The sequence below is a fragment of the Bos indicus x Bos taurus genome, chromosome 6 (assembly GCF_003369695.1).
Source record: "Bos indicus x Bos taurus breed Angus x Brahman F1 hybrid chromosome 6, Bos_hybrid_MaternalHap_v2.0, whole genome shotgun sequence".
Lineage (NCBI taxonomy): Eukaryota > Metazoa > Chordata > Mammalia > Artiodactyla > Bovidae > Bos > Bos indicus x Bos taurus.
This window is the reverse complement of record NC_040081.1, coordinates 84371297-84392579: the sequence shown is the minus strand read 5'-3', so window position 1 is coordinate 84392579 and position 21283 is coordinate 84371297. Positions and strand designations below refer to the sequence as shown.

Below are 21283 nucleotides of genomic sequence, written 5' to 3'. Positions count from 1 at the left end.
ATTACAGGTAGTCAGATATGGGAACCTGGATAAAGTGACCTTCCACCTAGAAAGTGATGTATTTCTGTATCAACACAACTATCTGAATTTCATTATCATACAGAATAAACTAGGAACATGGACCACTTTGAAAATATCAATTAATTACAATTCATTATTCAACACATAGAGAAGCATCATTCATTAAAGGACAACATATTTTATATAAAATATATTTTTGTATCAATATAAAGTTACATTATCACTGGTGATGCCACCATCATCCTATCTCACTATAAATAAGTTACATTATAATTTATTATATCATTATAGAGGATATTTTGTATATAGCATATTCCAGAAAGAGTGCAATATAGGCAAATGGTGTAGGCACAGTTTCTCTCATCTGACAGTCTACCTGAATGCCAGAACACAATCAAGTTGTAAAAAATGTTATAATATGGCAAGACCAGAGTGCTAAAAAATATTCAGCATGAATCATATAAAAGTATCTCTGATCCATAGATAATTAGGATATCTGAAGGATGCTCAGGAATAAACAGAGGAATAGGGCAGGGTGGAAGAAGATATGGGCTTCCCTCCATAGCTCAGTTGGAAGAAGATATAAAAGAAAGGTAGGTGGAGTAGTAATGACAGTGCCCAAAGTCCAAGTTTAGTCTAGATAGAAAAGGCTGAATAAAGAAGAAGATGATGCTTTAGAGGTAAGTGGAAACAGATAATTATAAACATTTGAAACATCTAGTAGGGCCATTGGGAAGAATAGTGAAAGGATTAAGAAAGGAAGAGATGACGCGGTGGTTTAGTCTGTAAGTTGCATCCGACTCTTGCAGTCACATGGACTGTAGACTGCTAGGCTCCTCTATCCATGGGATTCTCCAGTGTGAATACTGGAGCGGGTTACCATTTCCTTTCTCCAGAGGATTCCCAACCCAGGAATCGACCCAGGTCTCCTGCATGCAGGCAGATCTTTACCGACTGAGCTATGACGAAAGCCCTGAGAAAGAGATGTAGTCATATATTATTTAAAAATTAAAAGCAATATGTAGTCACTGGGTTGGACTGTAAATGGTGAAGTGTAGAAGAGACCATTTAGCAGATTATTGCTAGATATAGACAATAATGAGTGGAAACTAGAGTATGGTGTTCACAGAGATATCACATTAACACATTTTTTCCTTTATTTTAATTTAATTAATTTATTAATTGGGGGATAATTACTTACATTATTTGGGGTTGCCATACATTGACATGAATCAGGACGATTTACTTTAAATAAATTTAAATAAATCTCTGGTTGGGAATAAAAACATACATATATGTACATTCATTTATATTGTGGAAATAGGCATTTATTTTAGCTAGTGCTGTGGTGAAAAGCCTTAAAACTTACAAAATACTTTTCACCTCATCATCAAACCTTAAAAATTCCCAACATTACAAGAGTTTATATTAAATGCTGCTGCTGCTAAGTCACTTTCAAGTCATGTCTGACTTTTGTGACACTATGACTGTAGCCCACCAGGCTCCTCTGTCCATGGGATCTCCATGCAAAAATACTGGAGTAGCAGCTATTCCCTTCTCCAGGGGATCTTCTCGACCCAGGGATCAAATCCTGGTTTCCTGCACTCCAGGCAGATTCTTTACCATCTGAGCCACTAGGAAATGCTAATTATGCTAAATCAGATACAATAAAATATTTACTTAGAAAATAACAAATATAATAAGATCACAGTTTTCTTGAAGATTAAAAAAGCATAAGCTAGAATACAATTTTCAGGATATATATCATAGTGTATTATTTGATTATAGGATAGAGTAAGGATTAAAATGACAGCACACATTTTAGCATAACATTCTTCAAGTCCACCCATTTTGTCGAAAATGGCAGGATTTCCTTCTTTCTCATGGGTGAATAACATTTTCATTCTGAGCACGTGTGTCTGTTTGTGTGTGTGTGTTGTGTGTGGGTGTGCATTGTCTCTGTATCTATGAACATCTTTAAATAATTCATCCATTGGTGGGCACTTAAGTTTCTTCCCTTAGCTAATTGTGAATAATGCTGCAGTCAACATGGAGCACATATACCTCTTCAATATCCTGTTTTTATTTCCTTTGACTGTATACCCAGAAGTAGAATTGCTGGATCTTACAATAGATCTATCTTTAATTGTTTTAGGAACCTTCAATTTATGTTCCATAAGGGCTAAACAATTTACATTCCCACTGAGAGGTACAAGCATTCACTTTTCTCCACATTCTCACAATACTTTTCTCTTCTTGGTTATAGACTTTCTAATAAGGGTGAGGTAATATCTGATTGTGATTTTGAAATACATTTCCCGGATGATTACTGATGTTGAGTACCTTTTCCTATACCTGGTGACGATTTGGAAAATCTTCTTTGTAAAGTGTCTATTTTGTTCATCTGCCCATTCTTTAACTGATTTTGTTGTTATGGAGTTGCGCATTATATTCTGGATCTAACCCCTCATTCAATATATGGTTACAAAACTTTTCTTCCCATTCTGTAGATCGCATTTTCGTCTTGTTGATTATTTCTTTTGCTGTGCAGAAGCTTTTAAGCTTGTTGTAGTCCCACTTGTGATTTTTTCCTTTTGTTGTGGTCTTGATGTCATATATAAAAACATCGTTTTCAAGACCAGTGCCAAGGAGTTTTCATCCTTATATTTTCTTTCAGGGATGTTATGGTATCTGGTCTTATGTTTAAGTCATTGATTCGAGTTGTTTTTATGAGTGGTATAAGATAGAGGTCTCGTTTTTTGCTTTTTTTTTTTTTTCATATGTTTATCCAGTTTTCTCAGAAAAGAAAGTGACTAATATTTCCACAATTGGTGTTCTTGTCTCCCCTGCTCCCTGTTGAATATTAGTTGAACCCTGTATGCTGTTCCATGGTCTATGTGTCTATTTGGGGGCCAGTACACTATTATTTGAAATATTGAAACTTTGTGGTAAATATGAAATTTCAAGGTGTGATTCTTTTGGGTTTTGATAATGTCAACATTTTAACAGTATTAGTCTTCTGGTCCATGTCACATGATGCCTTTCCATTTTTTATGTTTTCTTCTATTTCTTACAATTTCTTATAGTTATCACTGTACAGATCTTTTCACTTCACTAATTAAATTTATTTCTAGGTATTTCTTTGCTTTTGATGCTGTTGTGAATGGGATAGTTTTTTTTCAGATGTTCATATTAGTACACAGTAATGAAACTGAATTCTATATAGCGAGATTAGGCATCTTATTTTGTTTCTGATTAGAGAAAAAGCTTTCAAGTGTTCACTGCTGAGTATAATGTTAGTTTTGGGTTTTTTATATATGTTCTTTATTACACTGAGGTATGTTCCTTCACACCCTACATGTTGAGGGTTTATCATAAAAGAATGTCATATCTTGTCAAATGTTTTTTGGACATCTGTTGAGATAATCAAGTTATTTTATAGTTCATTCTATTGTCCTTGCATCACAAAGATAAATCTCACTTGGTCTTAGTATATAATCTTTTAATGTGCTCTTGAATTTGGCTTGTTGATATTTTGTTGAGAATTTTTGCATTAATATTCAATCTGGATATTGACTTTAGTTTTATCTCCTTGCAATGTCCTTATCTATTTGGTATCATGATTGTGGTGATGACCTTGTAGGATGAGTTTGGAAATGTTCCTACCCTCCTCTTTAATTTTTAAGACTTTTGAAGAACTGGCATTAATTATTCTATAATATTTCATAGAAATACGTCAGTGAAGCCATCAGACCCTGGGCCTTTTGTGTGTTGATAAGTTTTTGATTACCAATTCAATTTCTTTACTTATTAGGACTGTTCAGATTTTCTACTTCTTCCTGATTCAGTCTTGGTAGGTTCTGTTTAAGTTCTCCATTCTTCTCATATATGTATTAATAATTTCTTAGCTTATAATTATTCATGGTAGTCTCGGGATCCTATCTAATTTTTAAGTATCAGTTGTAATGTCTCCATTTCATTTCTAATCTTATTTATTTGAGTCACTTTTTTCTTGATTAGTCTAACTAAAGGTTTCAATTTGTTTATCTTTTGGAAAAGACAGAGAAGGACAAATACTGTAAGATATCACTTGTATATGAAATCTAAAATGCCATAACTTGTAATAACAGAGAGTAATATGGTAGTTGCCAGGACTGAGAGGTGGAAGAACAGGAGAAATGTTTGTTTAAGGATACACATTTGCATTTCTTAGTAAATAAATACTAGAGATCTCAGGTACAGAATAGTGAATATGCATACTGCTCAGTCATGTCTGACTCTTCGTACCCTGTGAACTATAAGCCAGCCAGTCTCCTCTGTCGATCAGATATCCCAGGCAGGAATATTGGGGTGGGTTGCCATTAAAATTTGGAATTATTCTGGTATAGAAAGTAACTTTTTTTAATCAGAAAGGATCAAGGACCACAAAGCAAAATAATTCAAAAACAATTCCAGGCAAATACAGATTCACCAGGAGCTTTATTTAGTTAGAAGTGAATTACTCAAAAGCTGACCAGACCTGTTTTGCAGAAAGCTCTGGGCACCTCTTCCCTGTGGAGTAGGTGCTCCCAGGGGGACTCATTGAAGTCATATTGAAGGTTCTTCACCACAGTTAGACATAGCACATCCATCTGTGACATTAATTATGCAAGTTCAGGACAAAGGCATCATATTGTAAAGAAACACAGCAATACGGTCACTCAAATAAGTAACTATGCAAGGTAACTTTGGATTATAAATAGAACTCACAGAACTATTTCATACAACTTCCAAAACTATAATACTTGACTCCTCAAGTCATTATGGCGAGGTTTAAGTGAAGATATAGGACTACAGAGCTGAATGAATGACATAAAGTGATTCAGATCATATTTTTTTTCATAGTGCTCATAGTCAGGAAACAAAATATTAATGAATAATCTAAATAATTCTCAAAAAGTATGTCTGAATAAATAAATAAGTTAGGCAGAATTATAATAACAAAGAACCAAAGCAAGTTGAATCTGGAAAGTAACTTCCTTCCAAGAATCTATGTTAGTAATTAACATCAAGATTAATGAAGAGTCTGAGGATAATATAGTTTAATAGTACCTCCTTGTACTGAGTACTGGCTCTATCTTATTTCCTGCTTATACAGAAAACACTGCACAAATATGTATAATGGAAGACATTGAACTCATATCACCATTCTTTTCCCAGGATCTCAAGGATGAAAAATGTTAAAAAAAAAAAAAAAAGCATCATTTAAAAACAATATAAGTTCCTCAAAAAATTTTTTAATGATTTTTTAGTGTGTGAATTTTATAGGTACACTGACCAAAGTCCAAGATGTGAATTAACATGTTCAAGAAAAGTGGGAGTGGGGCGGGTGAGAGAGGGGAAATCACTCTAGTAGCTAACTCTATAGTATGTGAAAAGAATAATGTGAACTTTCTAATATAAAACCTGTCTACACATATAGCTCATCAATTCCTTTTCTGGGTTTGTTTTCCAAAATAATTGAAATTAGGTTCCCATGAAGATACCTGTACACATATGCATGAAGCTCTATTCACAGGAGCCAAGAGGTTGAGCAACCCAATGTCCATCAGCAGCAAGCAATAACAAAATGTCATGTAGACAAACAACGGAATATTACTCACCTTTAAAAGGAAATTCTGACACTCAGCCGCATGAATGAACCTTACATTAAGTGAAAATAAGTGTCAGAAAAAAAAAAAAAAAAAATACTGTGCAATTCAACGTTTAAGAAGTAGCCAGACTAATCTCATTTGTAGAACAGAGTATAATGAAACTTGCCAAAGGCTTGAGAAAGAGAAAGTAGAGTTTCTTAACGATCATAGACTTCCAGTTTTGTCAGATGAAAAAGTTCTGGAGATTGGTTGCACAATGTGAGTATACTTAATACTACTATACTACACACTTAGGAACAATTAAGAAGTAAATTTTATGCCATGTATCTTACCACAATATTTTGTAAGAAATCACTACTCTTGATATCTCAAGACAATTTCTGATTTATTTCTCTCTTTAGTTGCTTGTAGCAATCCCTTCAATAATGTCTGTTATGCTGCTGCTCTTTTGTGATGGGCACATTCTTTTTTCACAGGAAATGAAGAGTTTGGTGCAGAGCTCTGGAGAAAAATGGTATTGTGGTGTTTCTTTGGGGTCAATGGTCAGTAACGTGTCAGAAGACAGAGCCAAGGTGATTGCATCAGCCTTCGCTCAAATTCCACAAAAGGTAGATGCAATAACTTAATCATGGACAACTCTTTAATAAGTCTGTTAAACTCTGTAAAGATCTGAGTCTTCGACATTTCTATCAGAAAAGGTAAAGTAAGATGATAGCAGCAATTTATCTCATATATATACTATATATGTGTATATATAAACCAAAATATACATGGCAGGTGCTAGGGCAGTACAAGGAGGTGCTTTCATCCATATAATTTTAATTAATCAACATAGTAAGTCAAAAAGAAATGATAGTTAAGAGACACAGTGTGAATTTTGGTATTATTATACATGGTAGCAGAGCAGTAAGATAACCAGTAAATTCTGCTTTGTCACGTGGTTCCTTTCTTTGAAGGACTTCTGAGGACACAACACACATTTAGATGCTCTCGGGATTTAAACTTTAACAATAAAGGTAGTCAGCGCAACATTGATTCAGGTCAAACAGTTCACTTTCATTGTTTTTGAAAGTAGGGCTTAATAATTTGTAATTAAGAGAACAATACTTCTTCAGCAGCACTGATTAACTTTTTTTTAAAAATTATGCTGTTGTTTAGGTCATTAAGTCATCTGAATCATTGCAATCCCATGGACTACAGCATGCTAGGCTCCCCATGTCCTTCACTATTACCCAGGGTTTGCCCAGAGTCATGTCCATCGATTTAGTGAGCGCTATCTAACCATGTCATCCTCCTGCCAGCCCTTGTCCTTTTGCCTTCAACCTTTCCCAGATCAGGGTCTTTCCAATGAGTTATCAGGTGGGCCAGAGTATTGAACTTCAGCATCAGTACTTCCAATGAATATTCAACAGTGGTTTCATTTAGATTGACTGGTTTGATGTCCTTGCATTCAAGGGATTCTCAAGAATATTTCTCCAGCACCACAATTCAAAGTATCAATTCTTTCAGTGCTTAACCTTCTTTAAGGACTTCCCCATGGCTCAGACGGTAAAGCATATGCCCTATAATCAGGAGACCTGGGTTCGATCCCTGGGTTTGGGAAGATCCTCTGAAGAAGAGAAATGGCAACCCACTCAGGTAACTCTTGCCTGGAAAATCTCATGGATACAGAAGCCTCGTAAGGCCCAGTCCGTGGGGCCGCAAAAGAGTTGGACACAATTGAGTGACTTCACCTTATCTTTACCCTACCTAATATCTTTACTGTCCATCTCTCAATATCCATACATATGGAATGGACTACTTGGAAAAAAAATATAGGCTTTGATTATACGGACCTCTTTTGGCAGAGTGATGTCTGTTTTATACTTTATCTAGATTTGTCATAGCTTTTTCTTCCAAGAAGCAAGTGTTCTTTTCATTTCTTGCTGAAGTCACCATCCACAAATGATTTTGACCAGAAGATATAGATCCAGCAGCTTCCATCATTTTCCCCCACGTATTTGCCATGAAGTGATGGGACCAGATGCCATGAATTATTGTTTTGAATGCTTGAGTTTTAAGACAGCTTTTTCACTTTCATTTTTCACCCTCATCAAGAGTCTCTTTCAGTTCAGTTCAGATCACTCAGTCATGTCCGACCTCTTTGAGACTCCATAAATTGGCAGCACTCAGGCCTCCCTGTCCATCACCAACTCCCGGGAGTCACTCAGACTCATGTCAATCGGTCGATGTTGCCATCCAGCCATCTCATCCTCTGTTGTCCCCTTCTCCTCATGCATGGCAAAACCAATACAATACTGTAAGTAAAAAAAAAAAAAAAAAAAGTCTTCTCCAACACCACAGTTCACAAGCATAATTCTTTTGCACTCAGCTTTCTTCACAGTCCAACTCTAACATCCATACATGACTAATGGAAAAATCATAGCCTTGACTACACGGACATTTGTTGGCAAAGTAATGTCTCTGCTTTTCAATATTGCTGTCTAGGTTGATCATAACTTTCCTTCCAAGCAGTAAGCGTCTTTTAAACTCCATGGCTACAGTCACCATTTGCAGTGATTTTGGAGCCCCAGAAAATAAAGTCTGGCACTGTTTCCACTGTTTTCTCCATCTATTGCCATGAAGTGATGGACCAGATGCCATGATCTTCGTTTTCTGAATGTTGAACTTTAAGTCCCAACTTTTTCACTCTCCTCTTTCACTTTCATCAAGAAGCTTTTTAGTTCCTCTTCACTTTCGCCACAAGAGTGGTGTCATCTGCATAGTCTGAGGTTATTTGATATTTCTCCCGGCAATCTTGGATTCCAGCTTGTGTTTCTTCCAGTCCAGCGTTTCTCATGATGTACTCTGCATAGAAGTTAAATAAACAGGGTGACAATATACAGCCTTGACGTACTCCTTTTCCTATTTGGAACCAGTCTGTTGTTCCATGTCCAGTTCTAACTGTTGATTCCCCAACCTGCATATAGGTTAGCATAGTCAATGAAGCAGTAGCAGATGTTTTTCTGAAATTCTCTTTGCTTTTCTATGATGTAATGAATGATGGCAATTTGATCTCTGGTTCTTCTGCCTTTTTCTAAACCCAGATAGCACATCTGTAAAATCTTGGTTTATGTACTGCTGCAGGCTGAGCTAAATGATTTTTGAGTATTACCTTGCTAGCATGTGAAAGGAACATAATTTTACAGTAGTTTGATCATTCTTTGGCATTACCCATCTTTGGGTTTGGAATGAAAACTGACCTTTTCCAGTCCTGTGGCCACTGCTGTGTCTTCCAAATTTGCTGGCATACTGAGTGCAGCACTTTAACAGTATCATCTTTTCGGATTTGAAATACCTTAGCTAAATTCCACTAGCTTTCTTCATAGTAATACTCCTAAGGTCCCATTTTCTTCACACTCCAAGATGTGTGGCTCTATGAGTGACCACACCTTCCTAGTTGTCCAGGTTACTAAGACCTCTTTTGTATAGTTTTCTGTGTATTCTTGCCACCTCTTCTTAATATCTTCTGCTTCTGTTGGGTCCATACCATTTCTGTCCTTTATTGTGCCCATCTTTGCATGAAATGATCCCTTGGGATATCTAATTTACTTGAAGTGATCTCTAGTCTTTCACATCCCATTGATTTCTCTATTTCTTTGCATTGTTCACTTAAGAAGGCCTTCTTATCTCTCCTATCTATCCTCTGAAATTCTGCATTCAGTTGAGTATATTTTTCTTTCCCTTTCTCCCTTGGCCTTCACTCCCCTTCTTTCTGCATTATTTATAAGCCTCCTCAGATAACCACTTTGCCTTCTGGCATTTCATTTTCTTTGAGATTGTTTTGATCACTGCCTCCTGTACAGTGTTACACACCTCTATCCACAGTTCTTCAGGCACTCTGTATATCAGATATAATCCCTTGAATCTATTCATCACCTCCACTGTGTGATTATATGGGGGTTGATTTCTATCATACCTGAATGGCCTAGCAGTTTTCCCCACTTTCAATTTAAGTCTCTATTCAATTCAAATCTGAATTTTGCACTCAGGTGCTCATGATCTGAACCACAGTCAACTCCAGGTCTTGTTTTGCTGACTGTATAGAGCATCTCCATCCTCGGCTATAAATAACATAATCAATCTGATTTCGGTATTGACCATCTGGTTATGTCCATGTATAGAGTCATCAGTTGTTGGAAAAGGATGTTTACTATGACAGTGTGTTCTCTTGACTGAAGTCTGTTAGCCTTTGCCTGCTTCTTTTAGTACTACAAGGCAAACTTGCCTGTTACCGAGATATCTCTTAACTTCTTACTTTTACATTCCAATCCCTTATGATGAAAAAGACTTCTTCTTCTTCATTATTATTATTATTTTTTTTTTTTTAGTGTTAATTCTAGAAGGTCTTGTGGATCTTGCTGAATCAATCTTTAGCTTCTTCAGCATTAGTGGCTGGGGCATAGACCTGGATTGCTGTGATGTTGAATGGTTTGCCTTGGAAATGAACCAAGATCATTCTGTTGTTTTTGAGATTGCACCCAAGCACTCCATTTCAGAACTTTTTGTTGACTGTGAGAGCTACTCCATTTCTTCTAAGGAATTCTTAACCACAGTAGTAGATATAATGGTCATCTGAATTAAATTCATCGAACTTGTCCATTTTAGTTCATGATTCCTAAGATGTTGATATTCACTCTTGCCATCTCCTGCTTGACCATGTCCATTACCTCGATTTCATTGGCCTAAACATTCCAGGATCTATGTTCTTTACAGCATCATACTTTCACCACCAGACACATCCACAACTGAGCATCATTTCTTCATTGGCCCAGTCACTTCATTCTTTCTGGATCTATTAGTAATTGCCCTCCACTCTTCCTCAGCAGGATATTGGACACATTCTGACCTGGAGAACTCATCTTCCAGTGTCATATATTTTTGCCTTTTCATATTGTTCATGTGGTTCTCATGGCAAAGATAGTGGAGTGGTTGTCCATTCCCTCCTCCAGTGGACCACAGCTTGTCAGAACACTCCACTATGACCCATCTGCCCTTGGGCAGCCCTGCAGAGTATGGCTCATAGCTTCATTGAGTTACACAAGCCCCTTTACAGTGACAAGGCTGTGATCTATGAAGGGGATTAATAAATTGTAAATAAGCCAAAATATTTATCTTAGGTGATTGACTGCATACTTTTTCCTCTCTATAATCAAAATGTATAAAATTCTAATAAATAATTTCCCCTTTTAACTACTTGATATAAGTAAACTCTTTTACAACAGTCAAAAATAAATAAATCACTGAATAACGAATTTGAAAATGAGCACTAGCATATAAAGAAAACAAATGAATGTGTAGGTTATGTGTAATCTGCCACTGGCTTGTTGTATTGGAAACAAAACCACCTATCCATGGAAGAAAAGCTATGACAAACACAGACAGTGTTCTAAAAAGCAAAGCAGCACTTGCCCGGAAAAGTCCATATAGTCAAAGCTATGCTTTTTCAGTAGTCGTGTATGGATGTGAGAGTTGGACCATAAAGAAGGCTGATGGCCAAAGAATTGTTGCTTTTGAATTGTGGTGCTGGAGAAGACTCTTGAGAGTCCCCTGACTGCAGGATCAAACCAGTCAATCCTAAGTTAATCAACCTTGAATATTCATTGGAAGGACTGATGCTGAAGCTGAAGCTCCAATACCTTGGCCATCTGATGCAAAGAGATGACTCATTGAAGAAGACCTTGATGCTGAGAAAGATCAAGGGCAGGAGTAAAAGGGAGTGACAGAGGATGAGTTGGTTGGATAGCAACACAGAATCAATGGATATGAATATGAGCAACTTCTGAGAGATAGTGAAGGACAGGGAAGCCTAGCATGCTACAGTCCATGGGATGCAAAGAGTTGGACAGAACTTAGTGACTGAAAAGCAACAATAAAACAGTTTTTTTAAAAAATATTTGAATTGGTCATTGAAAATCTCACTTGTCTCTGCCATCATGTGTACATAATTAATACATCAAATGTAGGTATTCCTATGTATGTCCTTCTATTACTAGTTACCATTACTTAATATGTCTTCATTTCCTTACATGTCATATGGATGATATGTAATTATATGTATCTTAGTCAATTTAGAAATTATTATTATAACTTGGAAGTTCAACTCATAGAATAAGGTATTTCCTTTGCTTTTAACAGGTGCTATGGAGATATGATGGCAAAAAACCAGATACCTTAAGACCCAACACCCGGTTGTATAAATGGCTTCCCCAGAATGACCTTCTTGGTGAGACTTGTCAGAACAAATAATGAAAATATGAGTAACAGCCAAGCAGAGTGAGAGTGCTTCAACAGGAAACACACTTAGAAAGCAATTAATTATTGAAACACTGAAAAGAAAACTTTACTAGTCTATTATAATTGTCTTTGCTATGAGAAAAAAAGGAGAACATATAAAAGTTGTCAGTTTATTCTACGTAGTCACATCCCTTACAGCCAGAATCTTTACTTTAGCTGTAATTACTTCTCGCAGTGAACTTTTCAATAACTTCCTGGATTGTTGTTCTGTCTCTGAATTCTTTCATTATACTCATCATTTCCATTCTGTAGAGGTATGTTCAGATCAGATCAGTCACTCAGTCGTGTCCGACTCTTTGCAACCCCATGAATTGCAGCACGCCAGACCTCCCTGTCCATCACCAACTCCCGGAGTTCACTCAGACTCACGTCCAGCGAGTCAGTGATGCCATCCAGCCATCTCATCATCTGTCGTCCCCTTCTCCTCCTGCCCCCAATCCCTCCCAGCATCAGAGTCTTTTCCAGTGAGTCAACTCTTCAAATGAGGTGGCCAAAGTACTGAAGTTTCAGCTTTAGCATCATTCCTTCCAAAGAAATCCCAGGGCTGATCTCCTTCAGAATGGATTGGTTGGATCTCCTTGCAGTCCAAGGGACTCTCAAGAGTCTTCTCCAACACCACAGTTCAAAAGCATCAATTCTTTGGCGCTCAGCCTTCTTCACAGTCCAAATCTCACATTCATACATGACCACAGGAAAAACCATAGCCTTGACTAGACGAACCATTGTTGGCAAAGTAATGTCTCTACTTTTGAATATGCTATCTAGGTTAGTCATAACTTTCCTTCCAAGGAGTAAGCGTCTTTTAATTTCATGGCTGCAGTCACCATCTGTAGTGATTTTGGAACCCAGAAAAATAAAGTCTGACACTGTTTCCACTGTTTCCCCATCTATTTCCCATGAAGTGGTTGGACCAGATGCCATGATCTTCATTTACTGAATGTTGAGCTTTAAGCCAACTTTTTCACTCTCCTCTTTCACTTTCATCAAGAGGCTTTTTAGTTCCTCTTCCCTTTCTGCCATAAGGGTGGTGTCATCTGCATATCTGAGCTTATTGATATTTCTCCTGGCAATCTTGATTCCAGCTTGTGCTTCTTCCAGTCCAGCGTTTCTCATGATGTACTCTGCATAGAAGTTAAATAAACAGGGTGACAATATACAGCCTTGACGAACTCCTTTTCCTATTTGGAACCAGTCTGTTGTTCCATGTCCAGTTCTAACTGTTGCTTCCTGACCTGCATATAGGTTTCTCAAGAGGCAGGTCAGGTGGTCTGGTATTCCCATCTCTTTCAGAATTTTCCACAGTTTATTGTGACCCACACAGTCAAAGGCTTTGGCATAGTCAATAAAGAAGAAATAGATGCTTTTCTGGAACTCTCTTGGTTTTTCTATGATCCAGCGGATGTTGGCAATTTGATCTCTGGTTCCTCTGCCTTTTCTAAAACCAGCTTGAACATCAGGAAGTTTACGGTTCAAATATTACTGAAGCCTGGCTTGGAGAATTTTGAGCATTACTTTACTAGCATGTGAGATGAGTGCAATTGTGCGGTAGTTTGAGCATTCTTTGGCATTGCCTTTCTTTGGTATTGGAATGAAAACTGACCTTTTCTAGTCCTGTGGCCACTGCTGAGTTTTCCAAATTTGCTGGCATATTGAATGCAGCACTTTCACAGCATCATCTGTCAGGATTTGAAATAGCTCAACTGGAATTCCATCACCTTCACTCGCTTTCTCATAGTGATGCTTTCTAAGGCCCACTTGACTTCACATTCCAGGATGTCTGGCTCTAGGTCAGTGATCACACCTTCGTGATTATCTGTGTCGTGAAGATCTTTTCTGTATAGTTCTTCTGTGTATTCTTGCCATCTCTTCTTAATATCTTCTGCTTCTGTTAGATTCATACCATTTCTGTCCTTTATCAAGCCCATCTTTGCAAGAAATGTTCCTTTGGTATCTCTGATTTTCTTGAAGAGATCCCTAGTCTTTCCCAGTCTCTTGTTTTCCCCTATTTCTTTGCATTGATCGCTGAAGAAGGCTTTCTTATCTCTTCTGGCTATTCTTTGGAACTCTGCATTCAGATGTTTATATCTTTCCTTTTCTCCTTTGCTTTTCGCTTCTGTTCTTTTCACAGCTATTTGTAAGGCCTTCCCAGGCAGCCATTTTGTTTTCTGCATTTCTTTTCCACAGGGATTGTCTTGATCCCTGTCTCCTGTACAATGTCACAAACTTCATTCCATAGTTCATCAGGCACTCTATCTATCAGATCTAGGCCCTTAAATCTATTTCTCACTTCCACTGTATAATCATAAGGGATTTGATTTAGGTCATACCTGAATGGTCTAGTGGTTTTCCCTACTTTCTTCAATTTAAGTCTGAATTTGGCAATATGGAGTTCATGGTCTGAGCCACAGTCAGCTCCTGGTCTTCTTTTTGCTGACTGTATAGAGCTTTTCCATCTTTGGCTGCAAAGAATATAATCAGTCTGATTTTGGTGTTGACCATCTGGTGATGTCCATGTATAGAGTCTTCTCTTGTGTTGTTGGAAGAGGGTGTTTGTTATGACCAGTGCATTTTCTTGGCAAAACTCTATTAGTCTTTGCCCTGCTTCATTCCTTATTCCAAGGCCAAATTTCCCTGTTACTCCAGGTGTTTCTTGACTTCCTAGTTTTGCATTCCAGTCCCCTATAATGAAAAGGACATCTTTTCTGGGTGTTAGTTCTAAAAGGTCTTGTAGGTCTTCATCAACTTCAGCTTATTCAGCGTTACTGTTTGGGGCATAGACTTGGATTACTGTGATATTGAATGGTTTGCCTTGGAAACGAACAGAGATCATTGTGTCATTTTCGAGATTGCATCCAAGTACTGCATTTCGGACTCTTCTGTTGACCATGATGGCTACTCCATTTCTTCTGAGGGATCCCTGCCCACAGTAGTAGATATAATGGTCATCTGAGTTAAATTCACCCATTCCAGTCCATTTCAGTTTGCTGATTCTTAGAATGTCGACATTCACTCTTGCCATCTCTTGTTTGACCACTTCCAATTTGCCTTGATTCATGGACCTGACATTCCAGGTTCCTATGCAATATTGCTCTTTACAGCATGAAAAGATCTCTTGTGCCATTACCAATGACTCTCAATTTTCTGTAAAGAAAAAAAAAAAGCACAATCATTTTTGTGAAACAATAACACACTTCATGATAAAATTTAGCTTTTCCTTCCTCTGGTTCCGGTGCCACTACTATTATCCTTCTTTTCCCCTGACACCATTCCTATCAAGCTAAATGGCTTCACTATATCTTTAGGTGAATAAATTCCGGCATGTCCTCTTCTTTTTTTGCACATGTGGTTTCTTTTACCCAGAATGCTCTTTCAAGTTGTTCCCCTGCCGATCCTGGATTCATTTGTGACGTTCAAGTGACTCAGCACTTCTTTCACAAAGTCTTCATTTACTCCTTCAGCAGACATAGTCGTTTCTTCTCTGAATTCTGAAAGCAAATAAAAGCACTTTCATATGCGTAATAATCTGTTATCTAAAAGATACTCCTCAATCCAGTGCCTTATAATGCCAGTTTCTCATTTTATTCTGAGTTATAATTAATAACCTTACTGAAATTCACTCAATCCTAGGCCATCCAAAAACCAAAGCCTTTATAACTCACGGTGGAAGCAATGGTGTTTATGAGGCCATCTATCACGGGATCCCTATGGTGGGCACTCCTTTGTTTGCTGATCAAGCTGATAACATTGCTCGAATGAAATCCAAGGGAACAGCTGTCAGGTTGGACTTGGAAACAATGTCAACAAGAGATTTGCTCAACGCATTGAAGGAAGTCATTAATAATCCTTCGTGAGTATATATATATATATTTCTTTCTTTTTTTCTTTCTTTACTAGCTAATCCTTCTAGAGAAGTTCTCATCTGAAGGCCAGGGAGGCAGTGATGAGTCTTCACATAAGCACAAGAAGGTGTAAGATTTGCTCAATGTTTTGAAAACAGACAAAAATAACGGGTTGTGAATGTCACATTAAGATTTTTTCATGGTTTTATGGAAAAAGTTTGTCAGTGTTTTAAAGATAGTGGAGAAATGTTGAAAACTTAATCATTAGAATGAGAAGAACCACTGAAATGGTAATAGAAGGATTAAGAAGCATTGAGAACAAAGTTATTGTAGGGAACCATGAATGCGATGGATACTCATCTGCCCACTTTCTTTCAGCATGTGAACTTCTCAAATGTTTTAAACCCTTAAAGATGGTTTATTTTCACTAAACCATCATGACATCATCCACTTCAAATTCCAATTACATTTATATTTTCCAACTTTTCTATGCTAATATTTTGACTCCATCTCTGATAAATGATAAACAGCTATAACTTTCTAATTACCCAGTTTCAACTATGTATATACTATTTATAAATGTGGGTGTATTCTAGGGTTGTTTTTTTTTTATTTTTTTTACTGTGGTCATTTTGTCTTCTTTGGAAGACTTATAAATCTAAACATAATGGACTCGGGAGGAGTATGTTGATATGAAAAAGTGAAAGTGTTGGTTTCTCAGTTGTGTTCGACTCTTTGGGACCCCATAGACTGTATCCCATCACTCCTCAGTAAATGGAATTTTCCAGGCAAGAACATGGGAATAGGTAGCCATTCTCTTCTCCAGAGGATCTTGCTGATCCAGGGATCAAACCAGGTCTCTGCATTGCAGGCAGATTCTTTACATCTGAGCCACCGGGGAATCCCATATGTTGGGATATTCCTTTTTTTTTAAATGTTACACAATTTTTAAAGGTTATTTTCCATTTAAAGTAATTACCAAAGAGTGGCTAAATTTCCAGTGTTGTACAACACCTCCTTGAGCTTATATTATTCCCAGTAATTTTGCCTCCTACTCCCCCACCTGTGTGTTTCTACTACCCCAAATCTGGTAACCAATAGATTGTTTTCTGTATCTGCTAGTCTGTAATAATATTTTGATCCCATCATTGATAAATGGTAAACAACTAGAATTTTATAATTTACTCAATTACAACTATGTATATACAGCTTATAAATGTAAGTATCTTCAGAGTTCTTTTATTTGTGCTTGTTTTTGTCTTATTTGGAATAGATAGTTATGTTGGGATATTCCTATTTAAAAGCCACATTTTCTGAAAACGGAAATACTTTATTTCTAAATCACTTCAGGATATACATGAATTCCAATGACACAATTATATTAATATCACAAATATGATGTATATATTCCCCCTTTTTTATCATAATGACTTTGTAAAGAAAACATTTTGAGAATGTGTCAGTAATAGCAGCAAAAATCATTTTGTGTTTTATAAGCAGTGTTATTTAAATTTAATTTTAGCACAGCTATTGTCCTAAGTGAGCAGCATAAAAAGCACTATTTTTCTTTTTTTTAAAGAAACAAATCTTTCATTTGCTGTTTTTATGTAAATGTACATATCTCTAGTATATTTGTATGTCTTTTTAATTTTTAATAATGTAATGTTGGGGTCAAAAATGAAGATATACTGACTGTTCATGATGTGCTACATGTTGTATTTAGTAAAACAGTGTTACTTTACACATATTAAGTAACTTCTTTATTGTAGTCTATTCCTATTGTATTAAAAATATATTTCCAGGATTACTGCAGTCTTTGCAAAAACCCAGTGCTCCTCCTGTGTTTTTGACAGTAAAGGGAGAAAAGTTACTTCCATTGTTATTACTACATTGCCATGTTATAGCATTTTGTGATTTAAAGTTCATGTGCTATATCTCTTTATCCTTCTTTCTTATCTGTTAGTCTGCCATCATTTCAGCAGTAGAAACAAGTGTGTCTGCAATGCCTGAGAGTAAAATGCTGAGCCTTCTCCAGAATTTTAGAACAAGAACCAGAACAACAAAACTAGTAAACATTTACTGAGTGTCTACTGTATGCCAGGAATGCCTCTAAGAATCAATACAATATTATCAAAATAATTAGATAAGGTACTATTCCTAGCCATTTTATAGTACAATGAAAAACTGAGAAACAGATTCTATCATGATTGAGCCCTCCAAAGTAAAATTAAAAGTTTAAAAAATAAAAAAGTTTTAAAATGTTAATAAAATTAATTTTTTAAAAAATTTGAAGAACAGAAAGAATAAAAAAGCAGCCAACAAAGTAAGAGACAGGAATCAAACTGAGTCAATCTACTTCCACATTTTCAACCACCACTTCACTAATGTAAGATCAGCGTTGTCTGGACATGTCTCCAAACCTCATCACTGATTTACCTGCTATATCTAGATTATAACATTTTGAAATACATCTATCAGGTCCATTAACAATTCTTTATGAGATAATTCAAACTTTGGACAAACATTATGAATTTCTTTTCTTTTCTTTCCCTTTGGGACAGCTCATCCCATTCTTTAGAATACACAATCTTGTTCTCCCCCATTTTCTTTCTTTTCTTTGCAGCTTGAAACATTATGCATTTAAGAAATCCTAGCCCATAAGCTAATACCTCAATAATCACCTCAGAGAAAATTATGTTTTTCTTCCACTCTGTGTTGCACTCTGTTACCATCTGCAAGAAAATTTCACATATTTATCTATTATAGCTCATTCCATAAATGATAACTGTTTGATTTTCCTTCAGCTACAAAGAGAATGTGATGAGATTATCAGCCATTCAACATGATCAGCCTATGAAGCCCTTGGACAGAGCAGTCTTCTGGATCGAGTTTGTCATGCGCCACAAAGGAGCCAAGCACTTGCGGCCAGCTATCCATGACCTCACCTGGTTCCAGTACCACTCTCTGGATGTCATTGGGTTCCTACTGGCCTGTGTGGCAACTGCCATATTTGTCATCACAAAGTGTTGTCTATTTTGTTGCTTGAAGTTTGCTAAATTAGGAAAGAAGAGGAAAAGAGACTAGCTGTATCTGAGACCTCAGCGCAGGTGTCCCCTGATGATCTGAGGTGGAGCTGATGCAATAATAGAAACAAAGTGAGCAATAAATGTGATGTGCTTGAATCGTCCCAAACCCATTGCTTCCTACCCCAGTCCATGGAAAAATTATCTTTCACAAAACTGGCTCCTGAAGCCTAAAAATTTGGGTACTGCTGCACTAGCAGTTCTGCCTCATGAGTAGAACTCTCCATAAAACTATGTCGATATGTATTGAAATTTATTGTTTTAATGCAAAAGTATACTAAAAAGATATGATTGAATTTAACTGGTTTTCACATATTGCATGTAGAAACAAAAACAATAAAAGTCTATTCATAGTATCCATATTATTTTGTAGATATTCAGAATTTTACATTGATTTTTGTATAGAATTTTATAGCTTTTCCTTGCTATAGAAATTGTTCAATAATTGGAATTCTTTTGAAAAATTCACCCTTTAATTTTATTTGTGAGACCACTAATAGTTCTTCATTTTTACTGTGCATCCAGCCTCAACATCACTTCTTACCTAAAGCCATGGCAAGACACTAGCCTTCGTCCAGTTAATCTCATTTGCCTTTGGAGTGTTTGTGGAACTAGAAGTATAGCAACTGCTACATGCTTCCTTTTATAAAATTGAGATATTTGCAAAAACCTTTAATTTCATGACCTAATTCTCTTTTTGTCATCCACCTTTTATTCACCTATTATTTTCACTCCCATAATCAGCCTTTGCTAATGGATATAAGTTCTCAACTGTATGTTAAGAAAATTATAACCCGAACTCTATATTCAGGTTGAACTCTAAATTCAAAAGAGACTTTTGAATTTTCATTCTTGCCAAAGCTACCTGAATATATCTATGATCTTATCTATATCTATATACATATCTAAATCTATGTATATATTTACAATTCAGGACACAACACCACATAGCTACTTGCAGATATGATGAAAAATTCAATGGGTTTGTTGAACACAGACTGAATTATTTACTATTATATTATAATATGGGCTTCCCTGGTAGCTCAGCTGGTAAAGAAACCACCTGCAAGGCAGGAGACCCCAGTTCAATTCCTGGGTTGGGAAGATTCCCCTGGAGAAGGGATAGGCTACCCACTCCAGTATTCTTGGGCTTTCCTGGTGGCTCAGATGGTAAAGAATCTGCCTGCAAAGGGGGAGACCTGGGTTTGATACCAGGTTGGGAAGATCCCCTGGAGAAGGGAATAGCTACCTACCCCAGTACTCTGGCCTAGAGAATTCCATGGGCAGAGGAGCCTGGTAGGCTACAGTCCATGGGGTCCCAAAGAGCTGGATATGGCTGAGCAACTTTCACTTTCATATTATATTATATCATAACCACACTTTAGTTCAGCATTTATCATTCCTTTGTCTCTTTCCTTGGGAAGATATTGCATTGTCCCTCCCATAACACTTACATGTAAACGTTCAAGCCTTTATCATGACAGAAAATATTATAGACATATTTTCTTTAAACCTAGGTCCACTATGACTGAAATAATCAGAAACAATGAGCACAATACAAAAATCACATAAATTTTGTAAAATATTGGTGAATCAAATGAAAACAATCTGAAGGTACTGATGAAAACTGTACATCAGAAAAGCAGTTTATAATCAAAATGTCCAGGTGAGGGAATGAATCTCATCTTATTGGTCAAGGGGCCCACCATCCACAACATATAACAAAACATTCATCAGCCTTAGGGATAATTTATTTAAAAAATGAAACATTGATGTTTGGGGAATTATAGGAAAATTATAGGAATTATAGAAAAATTTACCTAAATTTGGAGAAGGCAATGGCACCCCACTTCAGTACTCTTGCCTGGAAAATCCCATGGATGGAGGAGCCTGGTAGGCTGCAGTCCATGGGGTCTCTAGGAGTTGGACACGACTGAGTGACTTCAGTTTCACTTTTCACTTTTCACTTTCATGCATTGGAAAAGGAAACGGCAACCCACTCTAGCATTCTTGCCTGGAGAATCCCAGGGATGGGGGAGCCTGGTAGGCTGCTGTCTATGGGGTCGCACAGAGTCGGACATGACTGAAGTGACTTAGCAGCAGCAGGAAAATTTACCATAGAATTTTCCATAGAAACCACCTAGATGACTGAAATACATTTAAAGAAAAGTAGAACTAACAGGAAGTAAGAAGGTAGAACTATATGTTTCCATAGTAGAAAATGTTTTTAAATCAAGCATATAGGCTTACAAAATTTTCTTCAAATCTATACAGGGGCACTTGTAATAGACAAAGGGTTGGTAGTCACTGTGCAATAAGAAGGACTACAAATCTCCAATGAAAAGTCTAGCACTCCAGTATGAAACTAAAT

At 36.8% G+C, this 21283-nt stretch overlaps 1 protein-coding gene across 2 annotated transcripts in view; it reads left to right on the top strand.

The window, feature by feature from the left end:
* LOC113894345 (UDP-glucuronosyltransferase 2B4-like) overlaps positions 1-19582 on the top strand; it is a 26206-nt gene extending 6624 nt beyond the window's left edge. Inside the window, exons 3-6 of one of the 2 annotated variants that reach the window (XM_027544653.1) lie at positions 6131-6262; positions 11832-11919; positions 15618-15837; positions 18634-19581. In XM_027544653.1, the coding sequence (XP_027400454.1) occupies positions 6131-6262; positions 11832-11919; positions 15618-15837; positions 18634-18913 (720 nt within the window). In that variant the 3' untranslated portion in view covers positions 18914-19581. Of the gene's footprint in view, positions 1-6130; positions 6263-11831; positions 11920-15617; positions 15838-18633 lie in introns of both variants that reach the window. The other variant, XM_027544652.1, reaches the window with a different exon arrangement.
* Positions 19583-21283: the final 1701 nt, after the last annotated feature.